This window comes from Mustela nivalis, assembly GCF_964662115.1.
Source record: "Mustela nivalis genome assembly, chromosome: 16".
Lineage (NCBI taxonomy): Eukaryota > Metazoa > Chordata > Mammalia > Carnivora > Mustelidae > Mustela > Mustela nivalis.
The window spans coordinates 41,275,537-41,293,936 of record NC_139035.1 but is presented as its reverse complement, the minus strand read 5'-3'; the positions used below and the strand labels follow the sequence as shown (position 1 = coordinate 41,293,936).

The 18,400-nt window shown below is 54.9% G+C and overlaps 1 protein-coding gene across 2 annotated transcripts; it reads left to right on the top strand.

Moving 5' to 3' along the window:
- The first annotated feature begins 428 nt into the window (after window positions 1-428).
- TNNI1 (troponin I1, slow skeletal type) lies at window positions 429-12,872 on the top strand. 2 transcript variants are annotated; one of them, XM_082704381.1, is made up of 9 exons: window positions 429-469; window positions 1,366-1,418; window positions 4,797-4,835; window positions 7,069-7,110; window positions 7,751-7,882; window positions 8,816-8,905; window positions 10,066-10,242; window positions 11,173-11,282; window positions 12,202-12,872. In XM_082704381.1, the coding sequence occupies exons 5-8, from the start codon at window positions 7,757-7,759 to the stop codon at window positions 11,278-11,280; spliced, it is 501 nt and encodes a 166-aa protein (XP_082560507.1). In that variant the 5' UTR covers window positions 429-469; window positions 1,366-1,418; window positions 4,797-4,835; window positions 7,069-7,110; window positions 7,751-7,756; the 3' UTR covers window positions 11,281-11,282; window positions 12,202-12,872. The 2 variants fall into 2 exon arrangements, with proteins under 2 accessions (XP_082560507.1, XP_082560506.1); XM_082704380.1 differs by having other exon boundaries at window positions 4,797-4,839.
- Window positions 12,873-18,400: the final 5,528 nt, after the last annotated feature.

The following is an 18,400-nucleotide window of genomic DNA, read 5'->3' as shown; positions in this document are numbered from 1 at the left end:
GACCCTGTCCCTTCTCCCTGGTAGCCTTCCAGCATGGGAGCGTTCCCAAGTTGACCTAAGCAGAACTGAATTGGAGAGGCCTCTGTTGGGCACCAGAATGGCAGTAGCCGGAGGACGGGGCCTTCCGTCCCTCCGTAGGCACTGTGGGTGTGTCTCCTTAGCACACCCCTGTCCACCAGCTCTCTCCCCCACCAGCTCCCTAACCTCCCGCTGCCTGGGAGGCCTCTGGCTGGCCTCCAAGAGGGGGTCAGTATCCTGCTTATCCTGTCCCAGCCTGGGAGCCTGGCCCAGGAGATGACCGACGATAATAGTCACAGGATTAACATAGCAGGCATTGTCTTTCTCTGACTATAGGGTGGGTATTATGTGTTCATCAACTGTCCTAAAAATACCCAGTAAACAGGTGCGGCCTCCATGGCACCAGCCCCCTGGATTCTGGCTGGAGACCAAGGGCAAGGCAGGGGAGAAGGTGAGTTAGTCTTTTTTTTTTTTTTTTTTTAAATATAATTTTTTATTTTTTATAAACATAAATTTTTATCCCCAGGGGTACAGGTCTGTGAATCACCAGGTTTACACACTTCACAGCAGAAGGTGAGTTAGTCTTATTGGGTCCCAGGCACGGGATGTGGGTGCCGTTTGGAACCCGGGTAACCTAGATTCCCAGAAGCTCACTTGGAGGGGGGTGCAGAGCATCCACAGACTCTCAGAACTCTGTGTGCATAAAGGTGGGTGCTGCTGTGACCAGCCCCTCGGCTCAGCCCCAGGAACCTTCGCTAGAGTTTGCCTGCCGTGCTGTTGACATCACTCCTAAGCCCAAGCAAACTCTTAGGGCCCATGGACCAGAGCCACATGAGAACCCCCAGATCTAGTCTTTAGCCCTCTTAGGCTTTTGCAGTATGGGCTCAGGGATCTGATTTCTACATTTCCTTGTGAGAGATGTAGGTCAGCGAGACGTTACTCCTCCCCCAGCCCTGTTGGGCCCCCCACACCTCCTGGTGCCTCCCCGCCCCCCCCCCCCCAGAGCCCTGGGCTATGCACTGGTCCCGCTGTCGCTGCTCAGTGCCTCCTCTGGTCTGGCCGCTCATTCTCTCCCCTCTTCAGCTGGCGTCCCCCTAGGTGGGTGCTGGTTGGACTCAGTCGGTGGCCTCTGTGTGCACAGGATCTGTGTGTACCCTGATCTTGGACACACGTGTCTTCAGGGCGGGTCTGTGGTGTGTGCTGCAGCGTGTGTCTGCTCTGTGAGGGGCGTGTGTGTGTGTGTGGTGGGAGGGGGTGGGAGGAGGGGCAGCAGCTCTGTTCTATTTTTACTGACCAGTTGCTGTGGCCCATAGTTTTTATAGCCTCCCCTCTGTCTGCGCCTCACAGTCTGCGGTCCTCGGCGAGATACAGGCCAGCCCAGCTCCCAGAGCCTGAACGAGGTAAGCGGTTGCAGCCCAGAACTGCGGATCTAGGTTGAGCCCAGAGAGAGAAACCAGGGATTGAGTTAGAGAAGACACAGGGTTTGGAGAAGGAAGACCTATGCCATGGCCTGTACATTTGGGTTTGCCGGAAGAACGGTCCCAAGATGCTTCCACAGTCCTTTATCCTTAGGAATGACCTCTCTCCTGCAAAACCGTAACTGGAGGTAAAAATCTCCACTGCCCATTTTCAGGCTAAGAGCCAGGAGCAGAATTGCCCACAAGGTTGCTCAAGGGGCCCCAGGGTAGAGCCTGGTGGATTGTGTTTTACCCCAGGCTTCCCAGCAGGTCCCAGAGGGAGAGGGCGCCTGGAGGAAGGTGGTGGCATTGGGAATCAGCAGGGAGGGGTGGCGGGGCTGCATTTGGAAGTTTAGGAAGAGCCTGACGAGCAAGGAAGGTGGGCCACGCCTACTGCAGAAGACAAAGAAGGGGCTCTGGTGTGAGGGACTCGGGGGAGCCTCGAAGACCAGCCCCCAGCGCCTGCGGACTGAGGAAACCATCTTGCCTCTTTGTTCTTTGTCTCTGAGGGACGAGTTTGGCTCCCCTTGCCCACCCACCTATATAGCAGGGCAAGAGCCGCTGTGGGCAGACTGCCAGCCCCACTGTCCACTGCTCCTGGCTCCGAGAAGTAGAAAGTAGTTGGTGGGGTCCTCTAGAGGGAAAACCAATGGTGACAGCATTTGGGGTTGGGGCATGAGAGTCTGTGAAGGCAAAACAGAGGGCATCTTCTATATTGGGAGCCATGGCTGGGGGGTGGGGTGGGGTGGACGACAAATAGTACGAGCCACTGGATTTGGGGGACTGTTGACCCCACTGCTAAGAGCTCAAGATGGAGGGTGTGAGGGGTGTGGGAATATAATGCTTGTTAATGATCAAAGAGGACTGGGATGCCCTTGAACTGGGGTCCAAGGTCAGGGGGTGGGGAGCAGAGGGAAGAACATGAGCCTAACCAGAAATTTGTGTTCCTGATTATCAGGTGTGAAAAAGATTGGCTCCTGTCCCTATACACACACACACACTCACTTACACACTTATCCTTATGCACACGGAGGTTCATAGGTTCAGCCTCAGTCCCCTAGGCTAGTTGACATTCCCAGTCCACCCGACAGGGCCTCGGGGAAGGGAAAGCCCAGCTCTGAGTCAACCCCTGGCCATCCTTCACTCCCTCCCTCCGGCGGTGGATTTTCTAAGTATCTCCTCGCTTGCTACTTGTGGGGGAGATGGAATGCTAGCCCTCCGACCTCACATTCGCTGCTATCTGCATCCTGACTTCTTATCAGGTTTCTGCTTGTCTTCCACAGGACCTGTCAAGGGGTCCCATTCTGGTGGATATCAGAGCACAGGCTGGGGACCCCGGGGTCTGGCATCTGTCAGGGGGCATGCTGGGGGGCGGGCCCTGGAGCTTGGCAGGAGACCGGGTCTGGCCCGGGCCAGGAGGGCCCCACGCTGGTGACAGTGGGCTCTCCGAGGGAGGCGGGATCATGGCCAAATGCCCACCAGGGGAGAGGCACATCCCCACTCAGCCGAGACCTGCTGCCCCCTGGGGATGGCATTATGGCAGGGCGGTGGTGATGGACGGAAGGACCTGGAGGTGTTTCTTCACCAGCTCGTGTTTCTTTTTGGACTTATTGCTTGTCTTCAGAGGAGTGGAGCCCTCAGAATAAACAGCTGGTGATAAAATCTAATTTCAGCCAAATATCTGGGGAATTTATGGGTTGGATCCTACCTCTCCTTCTGTGCCCCCGGGTGACAGCTGAGACTCCGGGGTCACACTCCCTTTCCCCCTTCTCCACCCCAGGCCTCACCCTCCCCAGGCGGCAGAGGCAGAGGCAGAGGTGGGAGGCCCAGACGGCTTTCTGACAGTTGGGGGAGACTCAGGACAGGTGGCCGAGCCCCATTCATGGGCTGGGGGAGGAGGCTTCACAGGCACACAGGGAGAGGAGAGAGGTGGCTCTGGAATGAAATGACTGAGCCACTTTACAAACATCCTTTAGATTCTGCCCCCCACCCCAAACCAAATTCTAACTCCTGACCCTGCACGTCCTGCCCCCGTCTCCCCACACATACACAGGTCTCCCCCATCCTTTAACTCACAACCCAGCTCGGGATGCCTGCCTCGCACACCTGCTCCCGCCAGAGTTGTCCTTCTCCTTCCCCTGATCTTTTGCACGACCCCACCCTCTACTGGAATGCTCTTTGTCCAGGCCCGGGCAAGATGGTGGGTCGGGTCTGGCTTTGGAGTGTCCCCCCGTGCCACCTCAAGGACCCCCTTCTTGGCCTGGGTCCCCCGACTATCAGGGGTGAACGGAGCCCCAGGACAACCCAGTCGGGGGGCTTCGAACTGTGCTCCGCAGACCAGGGTCCTCACGGAAGGCCGCGGGACTGCTAGGTACCCCTTTCAGCCTGTGGCGCTGGCTCGCATTGCTTGAATTTGTTTTGCTTCCAAGTAAAATTTGGTTTGAACCAAGCGTTTAAGAGCTTTTTTCAGTGGACGACAATTTATCTCACCCCGATTTTTGCAGAGAGGAAAACTGGCCTGGAGAGGGTCAGATAAAGATGAGAGTAGACCGCAGGATTTGCACGGCCTGCTAGTTTAAGCCCCTTGGGGCAGCGCAGGGCCCCCTACCCGCCCCACCCCTGGGCTGTCAGTCACACTGTGCCCGCGAGGTGCGCCCGCCCAGGCACACGGACTCGGCCCAGCGCAAGAAGAGCGCCCCCTGGAGCTGGCCCAAATGGCAGTTCCCTAAGTCCCATCGTTGCTCTGTGCTCCCCCTCTTTCGGATTCTCCCCTCTCGCAGAATTTCAGCAACGCCTTCGTCCGCTGGAGAGACTCTAAACTCAGCACGTTGTGAAGGGCCCCAGACCTCACTTTTCAAACAGATTTCTGTGGATTCTATTCTGTTCCCTACGAGGGCTGGCGGACTTTGCTGGAAAGGGCTCGATAGTAAATATTTTAGGTTTTGTATGTTCTATTGCATATTCTTTATTTTACACCCTTTACGCAACACAAGGCCGGGTCTGTAGTTCGCAGACCCCCCGCCCTACGTGCCTGTCCAACAGAGCCACTTAGGGTTTTTAGAGTGCTTCTCTGCATTTCTAAGATTTTTCTCTGTCTTGTGAGAGAATGAGGGAATGAATGAGTGAATGGATGAATGAGTGAATGAATGAAAAGAAGAATCAATGGACAAATATTTTTCTTGTCCTGGACCTGTTGGAATCCATTCCGTCTGATTTCTTCTTCCTGTTGTCTGGCTTACCTGGGCCAGGCGGCTGACACAGCGCCAGGGCCCAGCTGGGTTGGGAGACAGGAGTTACAACTTGCTTGCTTTGTGCCCCCAGGTGCTGCCCCCCCCCACCGACCACCACCATGCCTGAAGTGTAAGTAGCCCCACCCGCCCTGCACCCCCTGTGCTGCAGATTTCAGCCCCATAGGGGGTCCATCTGTTCAAACCCCGAAGCAGCTCCCCAGGAGATCATGTTCTCATATAGAAACAGTCCTGAGTACTAGGTCCCCTGTGTCACCACATGTCCTGCTAGCCTTTGAGCAGAACCTATGCTCCAGGTTGCCTGGGGAAGACCTCTGTGGCCTCTTACAGAGTTCGTGTCTGCACAGGCCAGATGAAATGCATGTGCCAGGTCATGATTTGGCTCAACAGATGAACAAAGCTTTGGGAATTTGCCCACAAGGCCAGGGACGGAAGCTTTCCCATGCCGGAACCCTGTGTTGAGGCTTCCCTGAACTTCCACCACTCCACCCCAACTTACAATGGCTAACGCCTCCCAGCAAGAACCCAGTAGTCCAGAGGGCCACCGGAGTTGTATTTTGTTCTGCCGGAGCCCTTGAGCTGGTCTCCCTGCCTGATGCCCACTGTCCTTCTGGTGTGGGTTGTCACCACACCATCACTGCCCAAGCTCGTCCACGTTGTTCTGCTGTTTCTTATGTCTTCTGCATTATTCACACTCTGTCTTTTGCTCTTTCCTCCTGTCCTTCTGGTGATGGATGCCTGAAGCGAGGTAAGTGAGATCTGGGGTATCTCACCATTCTTGATCACTTGTCTAGGCCCGAGGGACCATCCTGTTTTGGACAGAGTCAGTCCAGTAACAAGGGATGGCCATTGGGTTATTCTACCCCTGCCCAATGACCAAACATCGAGAGAGGAACAAAGAGGTGTCCTTACACATCCCTCAGGTCTCAGATAACGCTGACCCTGAAACAGTCCTGATTTATCAAGGCTGCTGAGAATACAGCCTGTGCTCTGTGCAAGGTCAGGAACTGGAGGGATCGGGCTGTGGACTCTGGTCTGACAAGGGTGGGAATCAGCAGCCCTGACAGAAGGGACGTTTGGCACAGAGATTCTCAGAGAGAATCCAGTTTACCGTTTCTCAATGGCTATATAAATCTATCAGTTTTGCTGAGGCTCCTATTAAAGTGAGTTGCCATTGATCAATGGTCAAACGAGGTGGCCTATCAACTCACCAAGAGGTGGGGGGAAACAACACTGCAACGGACATTTGCCATGGGTGCACGACAGGATATAAACTGTGGGTGGTAATGATCGTGGCAACAGGCCACTTCTCCCACAAGCACCCTAACCTGAAACGTAGCCCAAACCCCGCTTTAGGAGAGGAAGGGACAAACAAACCCTTCTGAACAGTGGGAGTGGAAGTCCCACATCCCATGCATGAACTACGAAGCCCATTCATCCTCCCCCATTTTCTCCCTTAGAGCCTGCTCACTATGCCTTCCTGACGCACAGCACAGTTCCAGTAGACCGCTGCTCTCTGGCAGCAGCCAGAATCGACAGCCCATGGTCGGGAGGAGCTACAAGTGCTCAGAAGGCCTCACAGCCTCATTAGTTAGGGGTTGAGCAGCGCTCCTTACTGGCCCCTCCCCTGGTGGCAGGGGCGCAGAGGGACACTGCTGCAAGCTGAGACTTGTGAGAGCATACATAGCGGGCAAGAATATATCAAGTATTTTTAGTAAGAAGAGAGAACAATGTTTTTATACCTGAGAAAGACGAAGATGGATGGTGTTGACATTAAAAAAAAAAAAAAAAAAAAAAAGAGCTGTGATGTCTAACAAGACATACATCCTGATGTGTGAAATTCACAGCTTGTTTCCGGACATGATAGATCGTCGAGGTACTGGGATATTACCGTGCCGAGCGCTAAGCGGGTGTGTCTGTTTCATGCCTTTCAAAGGACTCGAGCACCCATGATGTCATTCTGTCTGTAATAATTCTGTGGACTGAGGAAGTGGGTCTCGGCGTCCTTATTTACAGATGAGGAAGGAGGTGGCCATAGAGGTCATGTGACCCACACAGGATCCCACCAGCACTAGAACCAGGATTGAAAGTGAGGGCTTCAGCCTCTAGGTCAAGGTCAAGGTCAAGGTTGCGGTCACTGACGACAGCATTCCTCAAATTTGAGGGGTTAAATCACAAATATGGGGAACGCTAGGATTCTGGGACGTTAGGATTCTTAGGACGTTTAGGGGTGAGGATTCTGGGTATAATGGTGGTGAATCTGGAGGACACACATGCTGGCCTAGACCAGATTTCCCATCTGCAGCCTCTACTTCACCACCCGTCTCTCTCCTTCTCACCATCAGAGAAAGTCCAAGATCACGGCCTCACGCAAGCTCTTGCTGAAGGTGAGGCTTTGTGTTGGCTCTGGGGGGAGAGCCAGTGGGAGGCAGAGGGGGTGTGGTGGAGACTCTGCGGGGGTGTGGAGGCTCAGGGGATAGTGAAGAGGAAGGAGGCTAAAGGGCAGAGGCTGAGGAGGGAGGCCGGCCATTGCCTGGAGCCAGGTGGGCGCTGAGTGGAAACCTAAAACTAGGGAGACCCGGCTCCTGCCCAGGTTCCTGAGGGAAGGCAGTGACCAGTTTGCGGGCGTTCATCCACGGGTGGCTGCCAGAGGGCCTGCTTTATTTTGGCCAGAGTTTCTCTCTTTGGAGCTCTGTGGGCTGAAACAGAACAGAAGTGGCTACGGGGAAGACTGTGAGGGAAAACAGCTCCGGGGGCCTAGAGACACTGTGTGTGGTGGCCCAGGGTTCCTTCTCACCTGGCCCACCTGCGGGTCGCACACACACCTGCAGGCCTCGGGACCATCTCATCCACGTGCTCCCGGAGCTGCCTGCTCTGGGCCTTGACCAGCATGAGAGGACACGGTGCTTGTAGTACCAGGGGCCGAGCCGGTACCAGCCTGGGGTCCTCCTTCCCCTCGAGCCCTGATGCTGGGTCGGGAGCGTGAGGGCCCCGGGTCCATGGTTCAGCAGGCTCTGTCCTGTGCAGAGCCTGATGCTGGCCAAGGCCAAGGAGTGCTGGGAGCAGGAGCACGAGGAGCGGGAGGCGGAGAAGGCCCGCTACCTGGCTGAGCGCATCCCCACGCTGCAGACCCGCGGCCTGTCCCTCAGTGCCCTGCAGGTGAGTCTGCGGGGCTGAGCCCCGGGCCCGGGTGGCCAGAGCCTGCACTAACACTGGGGCTCCAGTCTCCGTTCCTTCCCTAGGGGCTCTTCCCTAGCATGGTCTCATGTCCTCGCACAGGCCTCTGGGGGGTGGTGCTGCTAGATCCCCTTTCTTTCTGTCTTTCTTTCCTTCCTTCCTTTTTTCCTTCCTTTTTCCTTCCTTCCTTCCTTCCTTCCTTCCTTCCTTCCTTCCTTTCTTTAGTTAGATTCCATTTCACAAGTGCAGGGAGGGAGCCTCGGGACATGTCCGTCCTTCCCTCTACAAATAGGTTTTTAATGTTTGAAAAACACAGATAACTGTTTAAATGCCAGCGACTGCAGAGAAAAGAGACTGGAAGGAAATACACCAAAATGTCACCAAGGGTCACCTCCCCCCGGTGGCATCACTTGTTACTTATAGTTTATTCTTTTTATTTAATACTTAGCTTTCAAATTTTCTATAATTTGCTTATTTTTTTTAAAAAATATTTTATTTATTTATTTGACAGACAGAGATCACAAGTAGGCAGAGAGGCAGGCAGAGAGAGAGGAAGAAGCAGGCTCCCCGCTGAGCAGAGAGCTTGATGCAGGGCTCCATCCCAGGACCCTGAGATCATGATCTGAGCCAAAGGCAGAGGCTTTAACCCACTGAGCCACCCAGGCACCCCTGCTTATATTGTTTTTGTGGTAAGAAAATTTTTTAAAGAAAACAATGACATTCAGAAAGGAAAACAAAGGGTTTACGCAGGGAGCTCATAGCAGCCATGAACCTCAGAGGGAAGGGGTGTATCAACTCCTTTCCAGAATGTAGGTATTGCAAAGCCACCGGGCAAGGAGGCAGAAAGGGAGGCTGGGGTCCAAATGACTCCTCTCCCCTCTTCTGTTCCTGTGCGACGAACCTTGCTTCCCCCAGGACCTGTGCCGGGACCTGCATGCCAAGGTGGAGGTGGTGGATGAGGAGAGATATGACATTGAGGCCAAATGTCTCCACAACACCAGGGAGGTGAGCTTGTAGGAGGGGAGGGGCATGGCTAGCCCAGGCTGGCTGCGTGGTGGGGGCAGGGCATGGGCACTGATGCTGGAACTTCGGACTAGGTCCCCCTCCTTCTGCAGGGTTTGGCAAGTGACCACGTGGGAAGTTCTGGTCCCTCCAGTCCGGCCCCATAGGGCTGGAGATGGGCAGGGAGAGGATAATCACACAGATGAAAAGCACAGACTTCCTTCCCACCTGCCACGCAGGCTCTTCGGTCTAAGAGGATTTGCCCTCTTTGCTCACCCACGCCAACAATCACATGCTGGTTAATAACCTCTTCCCTTTGTGGATGGCTCTCATGTGCACTGCATCCTTTGATCCTCCCTACGCGCTTCTGGATGAAGCAGATGCTATTATCTGCACCTTACAAAGGAGGACGCTGAGGTTCAGAGAGGCTGAGAACTTTAGTCTGGGTCACACAGTGGTGGTTGTGGGACCAGGGCTGGTCACTACCCCCCGCACTGCGGTGCTCAGCGTGCCCTCGGCGTGGGGTGTGGGAGTAGGAGCTCCGTGCAGACTCTCCTCCCATGTGGTGGGGCAGAGCTCCTGCTGCTCTGGCGGGCTGCTCCGGGGTGCTTGTTTGAGCAGGGAGGAGGGGGTGGAGCGGGATCAGAGAGACTACTCTCTTCCCTTTTCTCCCCAGCAGAAATGACGATTGGTGGCATCACTAATCTCCCCAGAATTCCCTCCAGAGATAGCACCCTCGGAACTCCCCCTAAGGGGTGTAGGACTTGGGGGGTTATCCACCTGACTGGGTCAAGGCTCTGCTCTCAATGAGCTGCTTTGAAGGCTCACGGGGAGGGACTAGTTAGAAGCAGGAATGGGCCACAGGGATAGGAGGAAGCAGCCCCACACTGTGAAGAGCATTCCAAGCCAGACTTGTGCTGAGTTTGGTAGGACTGCCCCATCTATTCCCGTTTCCATGACAGAGATGTGTTTTATCTGTCCATTTATTCATTCATTTATCAACAAACACCTGTGGTTGTTCCGAAAGGGATGGGTGGGTCTGAGTGTCCCAGAGGGTCTGGCCTGGAAGCTGGAGAACGTGGGGTGTAGCTTTGGCTGGAACCTTAGAAGGTTGCTCTGGGGTGCTCCCTCGCCATTGGACCCTTGTTCCTTCTCACCTGCAGATTAAGGACCTAAAGCTGAAGGTGCTGGACCTCCGTGGAAAATTCAAGCGTCCACCACTGCGTCGGGTCCGGGTCTCGGCTGACGCCATGCTCCGGGCCCTACTGGGCTCCAAGCACAAGGTGTCTATGGATCTGCGGGCCAACCTGAAGTCAGTGAAGAAGGAAGACACCGAGAAGGTGAGGACCCTTCTTCTCAGAACCTTTCACCCCCTGTCCTATCACCTGTCACTCCATCACATAACCTCAGGCAGGAGCTCCTGTTGGAGGCCAGGCAGCCAGATAGAACATTCTAGAACCCTCTTGGAGTGATGGAGTCTTGTGATTCTCCTTGGGAGAAAGAAAATCTCTTTGCTCCCTTCCCTCAGGCTGCTCTCAATCTGAGGAGGAAACTGGGACTCAGAGGAAGCCAGACTGAGTAAGAAGGTAGAAACAGCACCCAGTGTGAAGAGAATGTGCAATTAGGGTGACCAGGGAGATAGTGCCCTCTGTCACTAGAGCGGAAAAAAGACAGGAGGTCATTAGGTCATTGTGGCCATTGGACACATGAGCACAGACATTGGAGAACTGAGTTCAATCACTCATTCAGCAACAAATCACTCAGAGCTGATTGAACTCGATATATGTACTCAGAATGGATGGGCTCTAGAAGGAACATGGATGAAAGACATGGTCTTTGGCCCAAGGAGCTTCATAGAGAGAGGAAATGGTAGGTTGTATGCTGGTAAAATGGAAAATGAGCCAGTTTAGGAGGAGGTAGGCTTCTTAGAAGAGGTGGCCTTGAGCTTGCCTTGAGCACCAGATCAGGAGGTTGGCGTGGGTCTGGAGGCAAGGCTGGACTGTGGTTTACCAGGGTGGGAAATGACGCTGGCACCCCATTGCGATCATCCAGAACTCCCAGTTGACACAGCTTCCTTCTTCCAGTGAAGCCTCAGCTTGTCCCTTGTCTACCCCAAATGTGTCCTTGGGCCTCACCTGTGGGGCAGGGGTGCTGGGATTTCCTCTTGTCAAAGAGGCTGATTTTCCTTCACCTAGTTTCTCTGGTGCCTGGAGGGCCCAGTTGCCCCCCGGCCTGCTTGGTCTCCGACATGTGTGTGTGGCCCCCCATAGGAGCGGCCTGTGGAGGTGGGTGACTGGAGGAAGAACGTGGAGGCCATGTCCGGGATGGAAGGCCGCAAGAAGATGTTTGACGCCGCCAAGTCTCCAACCTCACAGTAGAGGTACCTAGAGATGAGCTCCCTTCTTCTGGGCCCACCAGCCTCTAATAGACAATAGGAGCTCTAGGACAATGGCTGTTGGGTCAGGCCCAGTGTGGTACGTTGATGGGCGTCAGCTTGGGTCGACTTAGTCCTGGCTCCAGCCCCCGGAGACCTTGGGCAGATCATTTCTGCTTTGGGGCAGTTTTTGCTCCCCTCATCTCCAACGCTGGAGGTTCTCAGTCAAGGTGTACCGGTACCGCCAGCAAGGTTCCGACTCCACCCCTGAGCCGCTGAATCAGTAACTCTGGGGGTGGGTCCAGAATCTGGGTGATTCTCCCCCAAGACCTTGAGATCCACTGGGTTGGATGATCCCTGAGGACCCTCCAGCTCTGACTTTCTCAGAGTCTAAGCTTTTAAAAATACCTCTTGGCAAAGTATCCCAAACTCAGAGTCCCTGGCCTCGGCGGGGGGGGGGGGGGGGGGGAGTTCCATTCAGAGAAGACAAGACCACCCCCTGCCACCCCTGAGGAAATTGCTAGAGAAAGCAGCAACATTAGGCCACATAAAAGCCCCACAGAGTGCTGAGGCCTGCTGCCTTGCCCTGGCACAGGAGGCCTTCCAGAGCCCTGAGCTCTCTGAGGAAGAGATGGGCAAGGGTTAGCAGGTACAGGAGAAGGGCCTGTTTCAAGGCCGAGGTGCCAGGAAAGGACAGAAGTGGGAATTAACCAGCTGAGGGAGAGGAGTCACTGTAGAGCTTCCGAAAGGGATGGGGCGCTTAGCTTGGGCCCTGGCTGAGAAGCTGAGGCTTTATACAAGCCCTTCTGGATGATGGTCCAGCCTGGATGGGGGCAGTGGGGAGGGTGCTAGGGGTGAGAAGTCCCAGAACTTCACGTCCCCCAGGGAAATCTGTAAGATAGCTTCTGCCTCTTTTCCCCTACAGGCCGGCTTGCTGCTCTGTGCTCTGGGCTTCCGCTTCCCGCTCCTCCCTCCAGCCTGGCTCCCCTCTCTGCCTCCCACCCTGCATTTCTGGAGCCTTCCATCCTGCTCCCACCTCTCCCCTCCAGCCTGAGTGCCCTCCTCTGGAACTGGGATTAAACAGACACCCGAGAGGACACACAGCCGTGTCTGAAGACCTCCCCCCTCGCAGGGTAGAGACCCCAGGTAGCTGAGCTGGGGAGGAAGAGGTGTGGCAGCACCTTCCCCTCTGGCCCCCGGCTGCAGCCCTGCACTGCTTCCCTGACCTGTAGAGTGCCCCCAGGCATCACAGCTTCTCCATTAAAAACCAGGCTCCTGGTCATTTCTGTAGCTCTGGCTGTGAGTGCTCAGAAGAAAGAGAAGACAGGGAGTCTGGAGAGTGGGATGAGGGTGGTTCTAGGCAGGAGCTCGGGGTCCCGAACGGAGGTCCAAGGAATTGGCAGCTGTCTGCTGAAGTCCCTCTGGGACCCATTCTGCTCAGCCCCAGTGACATCACGCAGCACCCTCTCAACCACCCAGGTTGCTCAGATTACCCAAACCCTAACCTCTGCTGCAGCCCCAGCCCCTCCTAATGAGGGCAGCCATCAAGATGGGCCTCTCCATTCAGAACCCCTCGTCTCGCTTGATTTCACAATTCCCTTTCTCTGCAAACCTGGATCACCTCTCCCTGGTAGCTGCTGGGTGTTCCTGGCTATTCTGGACTGAGAGGTCAGGGTGCTTTCAGCCCCTCTCGGGGACCCACAGGCACCGAGTGGGAGTTGCTCCGCACCCAGGCCCCGCCTGCAGGGACACCTTTGCAGTTCTACATCTGGCCACTAAGTGGCTCCTTCCCCCATCGCAGCCCCTGAGGCTCTTCATTCCTTCAGACCCCTGTCTGCTCTCTCCACCCTCATGCCCCCTCCTCCCACTCATTTTCTCTTCAGGCTCCTGGACGGGTCATATCCTCTGGGACATATCCTCTAGATCCGCTGGCCTCGAGGTGGGCTGGACAGTGATCTGTCCTCTAGGTCATGTTCTTCCTCCATTCCATTGATGTCTGGACCCAGAGGGTGAGGGGTGCAAGCCTGCTGGAGTGGAATGGGGGGAAGTGGCAGCCTCTCTCCCTGCCCTCCCACATGCTCCTCCTATGGAGCAGAGACCAAAGTTCTGGGAAGAGCAGAGCCTGTTTTTTCAGGACAGTGTCTTGGCGACTCCTGAACTAAGCCTATAAAACCGGGGCCCTTGGACTTTTTCACCACCCCAGCACTGGTCCCAGGAGAGGCTGAGCTGTCTGAGGAGTCCCCCTTCCTCCTGCCCTGTAACTCCCTGTTCTGTCCTCGGCTCCCAGTGTATTATTTGCCATAAATACCAGAAGCTGAGTACAAAGTGCACTGCCAACTACCCCCTGGGGCAGGGTCTAGATCCCGGGGCTGCCCAGCCTGCCAGCCCCTTGAGGGACCAGCAGCTTGAGTGGATGAGCGGAGGCAGCACTCTGCCCAGGCTTCTTCTACAAACAGCTCAGTCGGCAGAAAGGCAGATGTGTGCAAAGAGCACAACTCCAACCATACACAGAAACCCTTTGGCACAAACACACCCAATCTCTCTCATACACACACACACACACACACACACACACACACACACACACACACATGTGCGTGCACATGAAGCTGGAGAACCTGATGGGGCCAGTCCGTGCCCCAGAGGATGGGGTTGGGCTCCATGCCCAGGCAGCGACGGAAACCCACCCTTCCCTGCCTCCCAGGGCTCCTCCTTGCTGGCCTGGGTCCAAAGCATGGTCTCCTTGCTCTGCCTCTGCTCAGCCCTTTGAGAGAGCCTGGCCCCAATTTCCAAAGCCAAATCTCAGTTAAACCTCAGTTCCGCCAGTCGACTATTAACCTGGGGCCCTGGCAGACTGGGATCTCCACCCTGCCTACAAAGGCCAGAGACCAGCCCCAGGCCTGACTCAAAGCAAACACTGGGTGCCCCAAGCCCGTGGGGCCAACTCAACACACCCAAGGTGAGGGCCCTCTGGGAAAGGGCCACGGACTCACACAGAGGCTTCCTGGAGGTCGTCATCTCGTCCTTCCTGTCTCCCAGCAGGGCTAGACCTAATCCATCCCCTAGGTGGGCAGAGCAAGGGCAAAGGGGCCAAAAGCTTCCTGAGAGCGAAGACCCGGGGAATGGCCTGGGTGAGGGAGGAGGCAGGCTCCGTCATATGGCCGCTTTGCCGGGGAGAGCAACGTTTGGGAGGGGGCTGCTCGTGGAGTCATATCCGTGAACAGGGCCTGGGTGGGAGGCACGGTATCTGGAGAGCCATGATTCTATTTCTTTTCACATGGAGGCCCAAGACCGGACCAGATACAGGGGCAGCTGAGCCGGGAGCTGGGCCTCCCACCGAGAACAGCTCCCACTGGCAGCCCGCCGAGTATACGCCGGGTGCCACCGTTCACACCCTCACATTTCACCCTCACAACGCCCCTCTGAGAGAGAAGCACAGAGAGGTCACTGCCTTTCCGCCCTGTGGCCACACAGCCAGTGGATGGAGGGGCCAGGATTCAACCCAGGCAGTCAGAGTCCACATGCTTAGTCACTATTTTAGTAATAATAAAAATGATGCTCAATGCTTTATCAGAATTATATCATTATATTCTCACAAAATGTTAAGAAGTAGATACTTTTTTAAAAAAATTTATTTATTTATCTGACACACAGAGATCACAAGTAGGCAGAGAGGCAGGCATAGAGAGAGGAGGAAGCAGGCTCCCTGCAGAGCAGAGAGCCCAATGTGGAGCTGGATCCCAGAACCCTGAGATCATGACCTGAGCCAAAGGCAGAGCCTTTAACCAATGAGCCACCCAGGCATCCCTAGATACTCTTTAAAAAAAAAAAAAAAAAAGATTTATTTGAAAGAGAGCACGTGTAGGGTAGGGGCAGAGGGAGAGGGAGAAAGAGAGAGAATCCCCAGGCCGACTTCCCAGATCTGGGCAGAGCCCAGCTGGGGCGTGGGGGGTGGGGGGCTTGATCCCAGGACCCTGAGATCATGAATGACCTGAGCTGTAAAACAAGAGTCAGCCACTCAACCGACTGAGCCCCCCATGTACTCCAAGAAGGAGACACTCTTATCTTGGATTGCCGAAAGAGCACCTGGCTGGGAGACATGAATTAGTTCACCCCAGTGGTAGGTTTGATAGCTGCTCTCCAACAGTTGGAGCCTAGGTCAGCCTGCCTCTGGGGTTGTCCTTTCCTGGAGCCAGACCTGTCACAGAGAGCCCAACCAGCCCCTTTCCCCAAGGGACACAGCTGGGGGTCAGGAGCCCTGCTCAAGCAGCTGAGGAATTCCAATATCCCCATCCAAAGGGAAAACATTCAAAGGAGATGCAAATGGTACCCAGTGAGGTTTTCCTCCAACACCAGGGCCAGAAGTAGGGGTGGTGGAGGGATGGCGGATTTCCTGGGATGCCTGTGGTGGGCAGGAGATGGACTTCCTCCCTCCTTGGTAGGAAAGCCCAGGGCTGAATGCCACCTGCTACCCCCTACCTGTCCCAGAGCCCTCAAGATGCCTGCTGCTGCCTCTCCCTTCTCACGAGGTCCTTGTCTCCATGAGGGGGGAGGTAGGAGTCTGGGCCCCTGTCTATCTGGAGCCCACCCCCAGCAGGGAGATCAGGACAGGCCCATTGTCCAGGGCTGCCAGGGCTAAAGGGCCTGCAAAGGGAGGGAGCAGAGTTAAACATTAGCCCCAGAGGCCCCCCACGAAGTGAGTCAGACTCCCCGCAGGGATCTGGGCAGGGCAGCCAGGGTGGGGGGGCAGTTTCGTTCCAGCTGGGTGATCAAGCTACTGAAAACTGGGACAGGTTGCTGGGACCCACACAGTCTCCTCTCCTGACTGCATGGGGTGCTCTCCTCAGAAATCCCCAAAGCTTGTCAGCTGAGGCTCCTTCGCTGGAGCTGAGCAACAGGGGGCTCCTTGGATTCCCAAGACAAACTCCTAAGCTGGTCTGTGGGTTCCCTGAAGCCAAGCAGCCTGAGTCTCTATAACCCCAGGGTCCTGGCACAGGAAAACTATGGTCAATGTCTGTAGGCCCAGGGAGGGCAAGTGACTTGTTCAAGGTCACAGACATAACTGGGAGGAAAACATAGGTCCCTGGACCCCCAGTCTCCTGAAAAGAACTGGATGTGGGCTGAGCTTTAATATCTCAGCCAGAGGCAGAGTTCTGGTGACCTGAGCATGTGGCCCATGGATGGCTGGGCTCAGCACACATCTGGCTCCAGGGGAGGGAGTCATTGTTTTTTAAAGTTCTTACTTTGCAAAATTAAATGGTATCAACACCATTTGGGTATTCGTATTTTAAAAATATTAGTTGGTGGAAACCCAAAGCCTGGGAACCACTGCCCTGAGTATTTTAGGGTATGAGTAGGATTACCTCATTTATTTGTTTTCTGCCTTTGCCAAGAGCCATCCGGGATGGCTCAGCTGCTCGGTGTGAATACAGGAATGGGAATAAAACGGAAATGTCAGGGTGTGATTTACAAACCTGCTACCCTGGGGCCAGGGTCCCCACTCTGGCCTCTTTGGAGAAGGAGAAGCTGACCTATGAGCTATGTGGATAGGGGTGGGGGGTGGATTCCAGAGCTGAGGTCAGTTCTGGGAGGAGAGACACGCCCCCTTCCCCCATTGCTGGCCGGGAAGTCTTGACAGCCCTTGCCCTTGACCAAGGAACTCCCCATGTGACCAGCCCGATCTCCACGGATTGTCCTTGGAGGAAGCAACCAGCCCACGCTTGTGGCTTTTAATGCATGTACAGTTGAAGAGCAATAAAATGAACATCCTTATCCCAAGCACTCCTGTTAAGAACGAGGTTGTTGTAAATGCTTTCACAGGCCCTTCCTCTCCGCAGAGGTCCGGAGTCCTCAGGTCTGCGTTTACCATGCTCTCGGTTCTCTTTCTAGCGCTGCTCTGTACTCCTAAACAAGACATTGTCTACTTTTGCATTTTGGGGGGTAAGCCTGACATAAAAGCGTGCTTCCCTGCTTTTTCCCCTTCCAGGTGAAGGTGGTGAAAGTCACCCCTGTTGCTGTGACGTGACAAAAATACCATCGCTTATTCACCCATTTTCCGATGAACAGTCATGGAGGTGGTTTCCAGAATTTTGCCACCGTAAACAGTGCTGCTTGGAATATTCATGAACCTCTTTTCTGCTCTGGTCAAGAGCTTTTTTCCCTAGGAGCGCAATTGCTAGGACCTCAGGAACCATATCTTCCCCTTTGCCAGATTGTTCCTTGTGCACCCCTTCCAACAACGGCGGTAGTTGCTGTTGATCCATATCCTGTTTTTGCCATATCTAGGAGGCCAAGGGATGCTTAGAACCCCCTTCCCCATCTCAGCTCCTCCCGACCTTGCTCCCAATGTTATACTCAGCAGGGTCTTTGGCCGATCTGGGTTTTCCTGTTCTTCCCAAAGCAAGTTAGTGTGATTCTCCAAACCTTGATTGAGCACCGACTCTACTAGGTGTAGAGTTGAGGGGATACTGAGGGGAGTAAGGCATTTGCTCTCAAGACACTCAGGAGACACACAGGGAGTCAGCCCAGGGGCACAGATATCTGGCACATTAACACGTCCCTCCCAGGCCTGTCCTCGGGAATCCCTCCCTCCTCCCGCCCCCTCTGCAGTTCTCCGCTGGGTGCTCTGGAAAACAAGCAAAGCTCTCATACTCCCACATCCCGCCATCTGTTGGACAGCTCCTCCTGGCTTTCTTCATGGACCTTAAATTCTAACAAGTAGAGGTCAGGGACACAGCTGACCATCTCACCATACACGGACAGTCCTCACAACAAGGAATGATCAGGTCTAGAACATCAGTCATGCTGAGGCTGAAGAATCCCTAGTGCTTTTAAAGTCACCTTCTTCCCCCAATCGCCTCCTCCTCCTGCTGCCCTGTCTCATCAAGGAAGGGCACCTGCCTTCACCCAGCTCCTCAGCCTAGGGAGGTGGGAGTCCCAGGGCTTGGTCTTCCTTCGCTGCCCACAATCCATTGAATCAGTCCTGACGATTCAGCTTTCCAAAGCTCTTGCCAACACCTCTCTTCTCCCCTTTCCTGGCTGCCCTTGCTCAAGCCCCCTTTGTTTCTTCTGTGGACTATATAAAATTACTGGCCCCCTCCTCCGCCCGCACGCACAGCATGGCC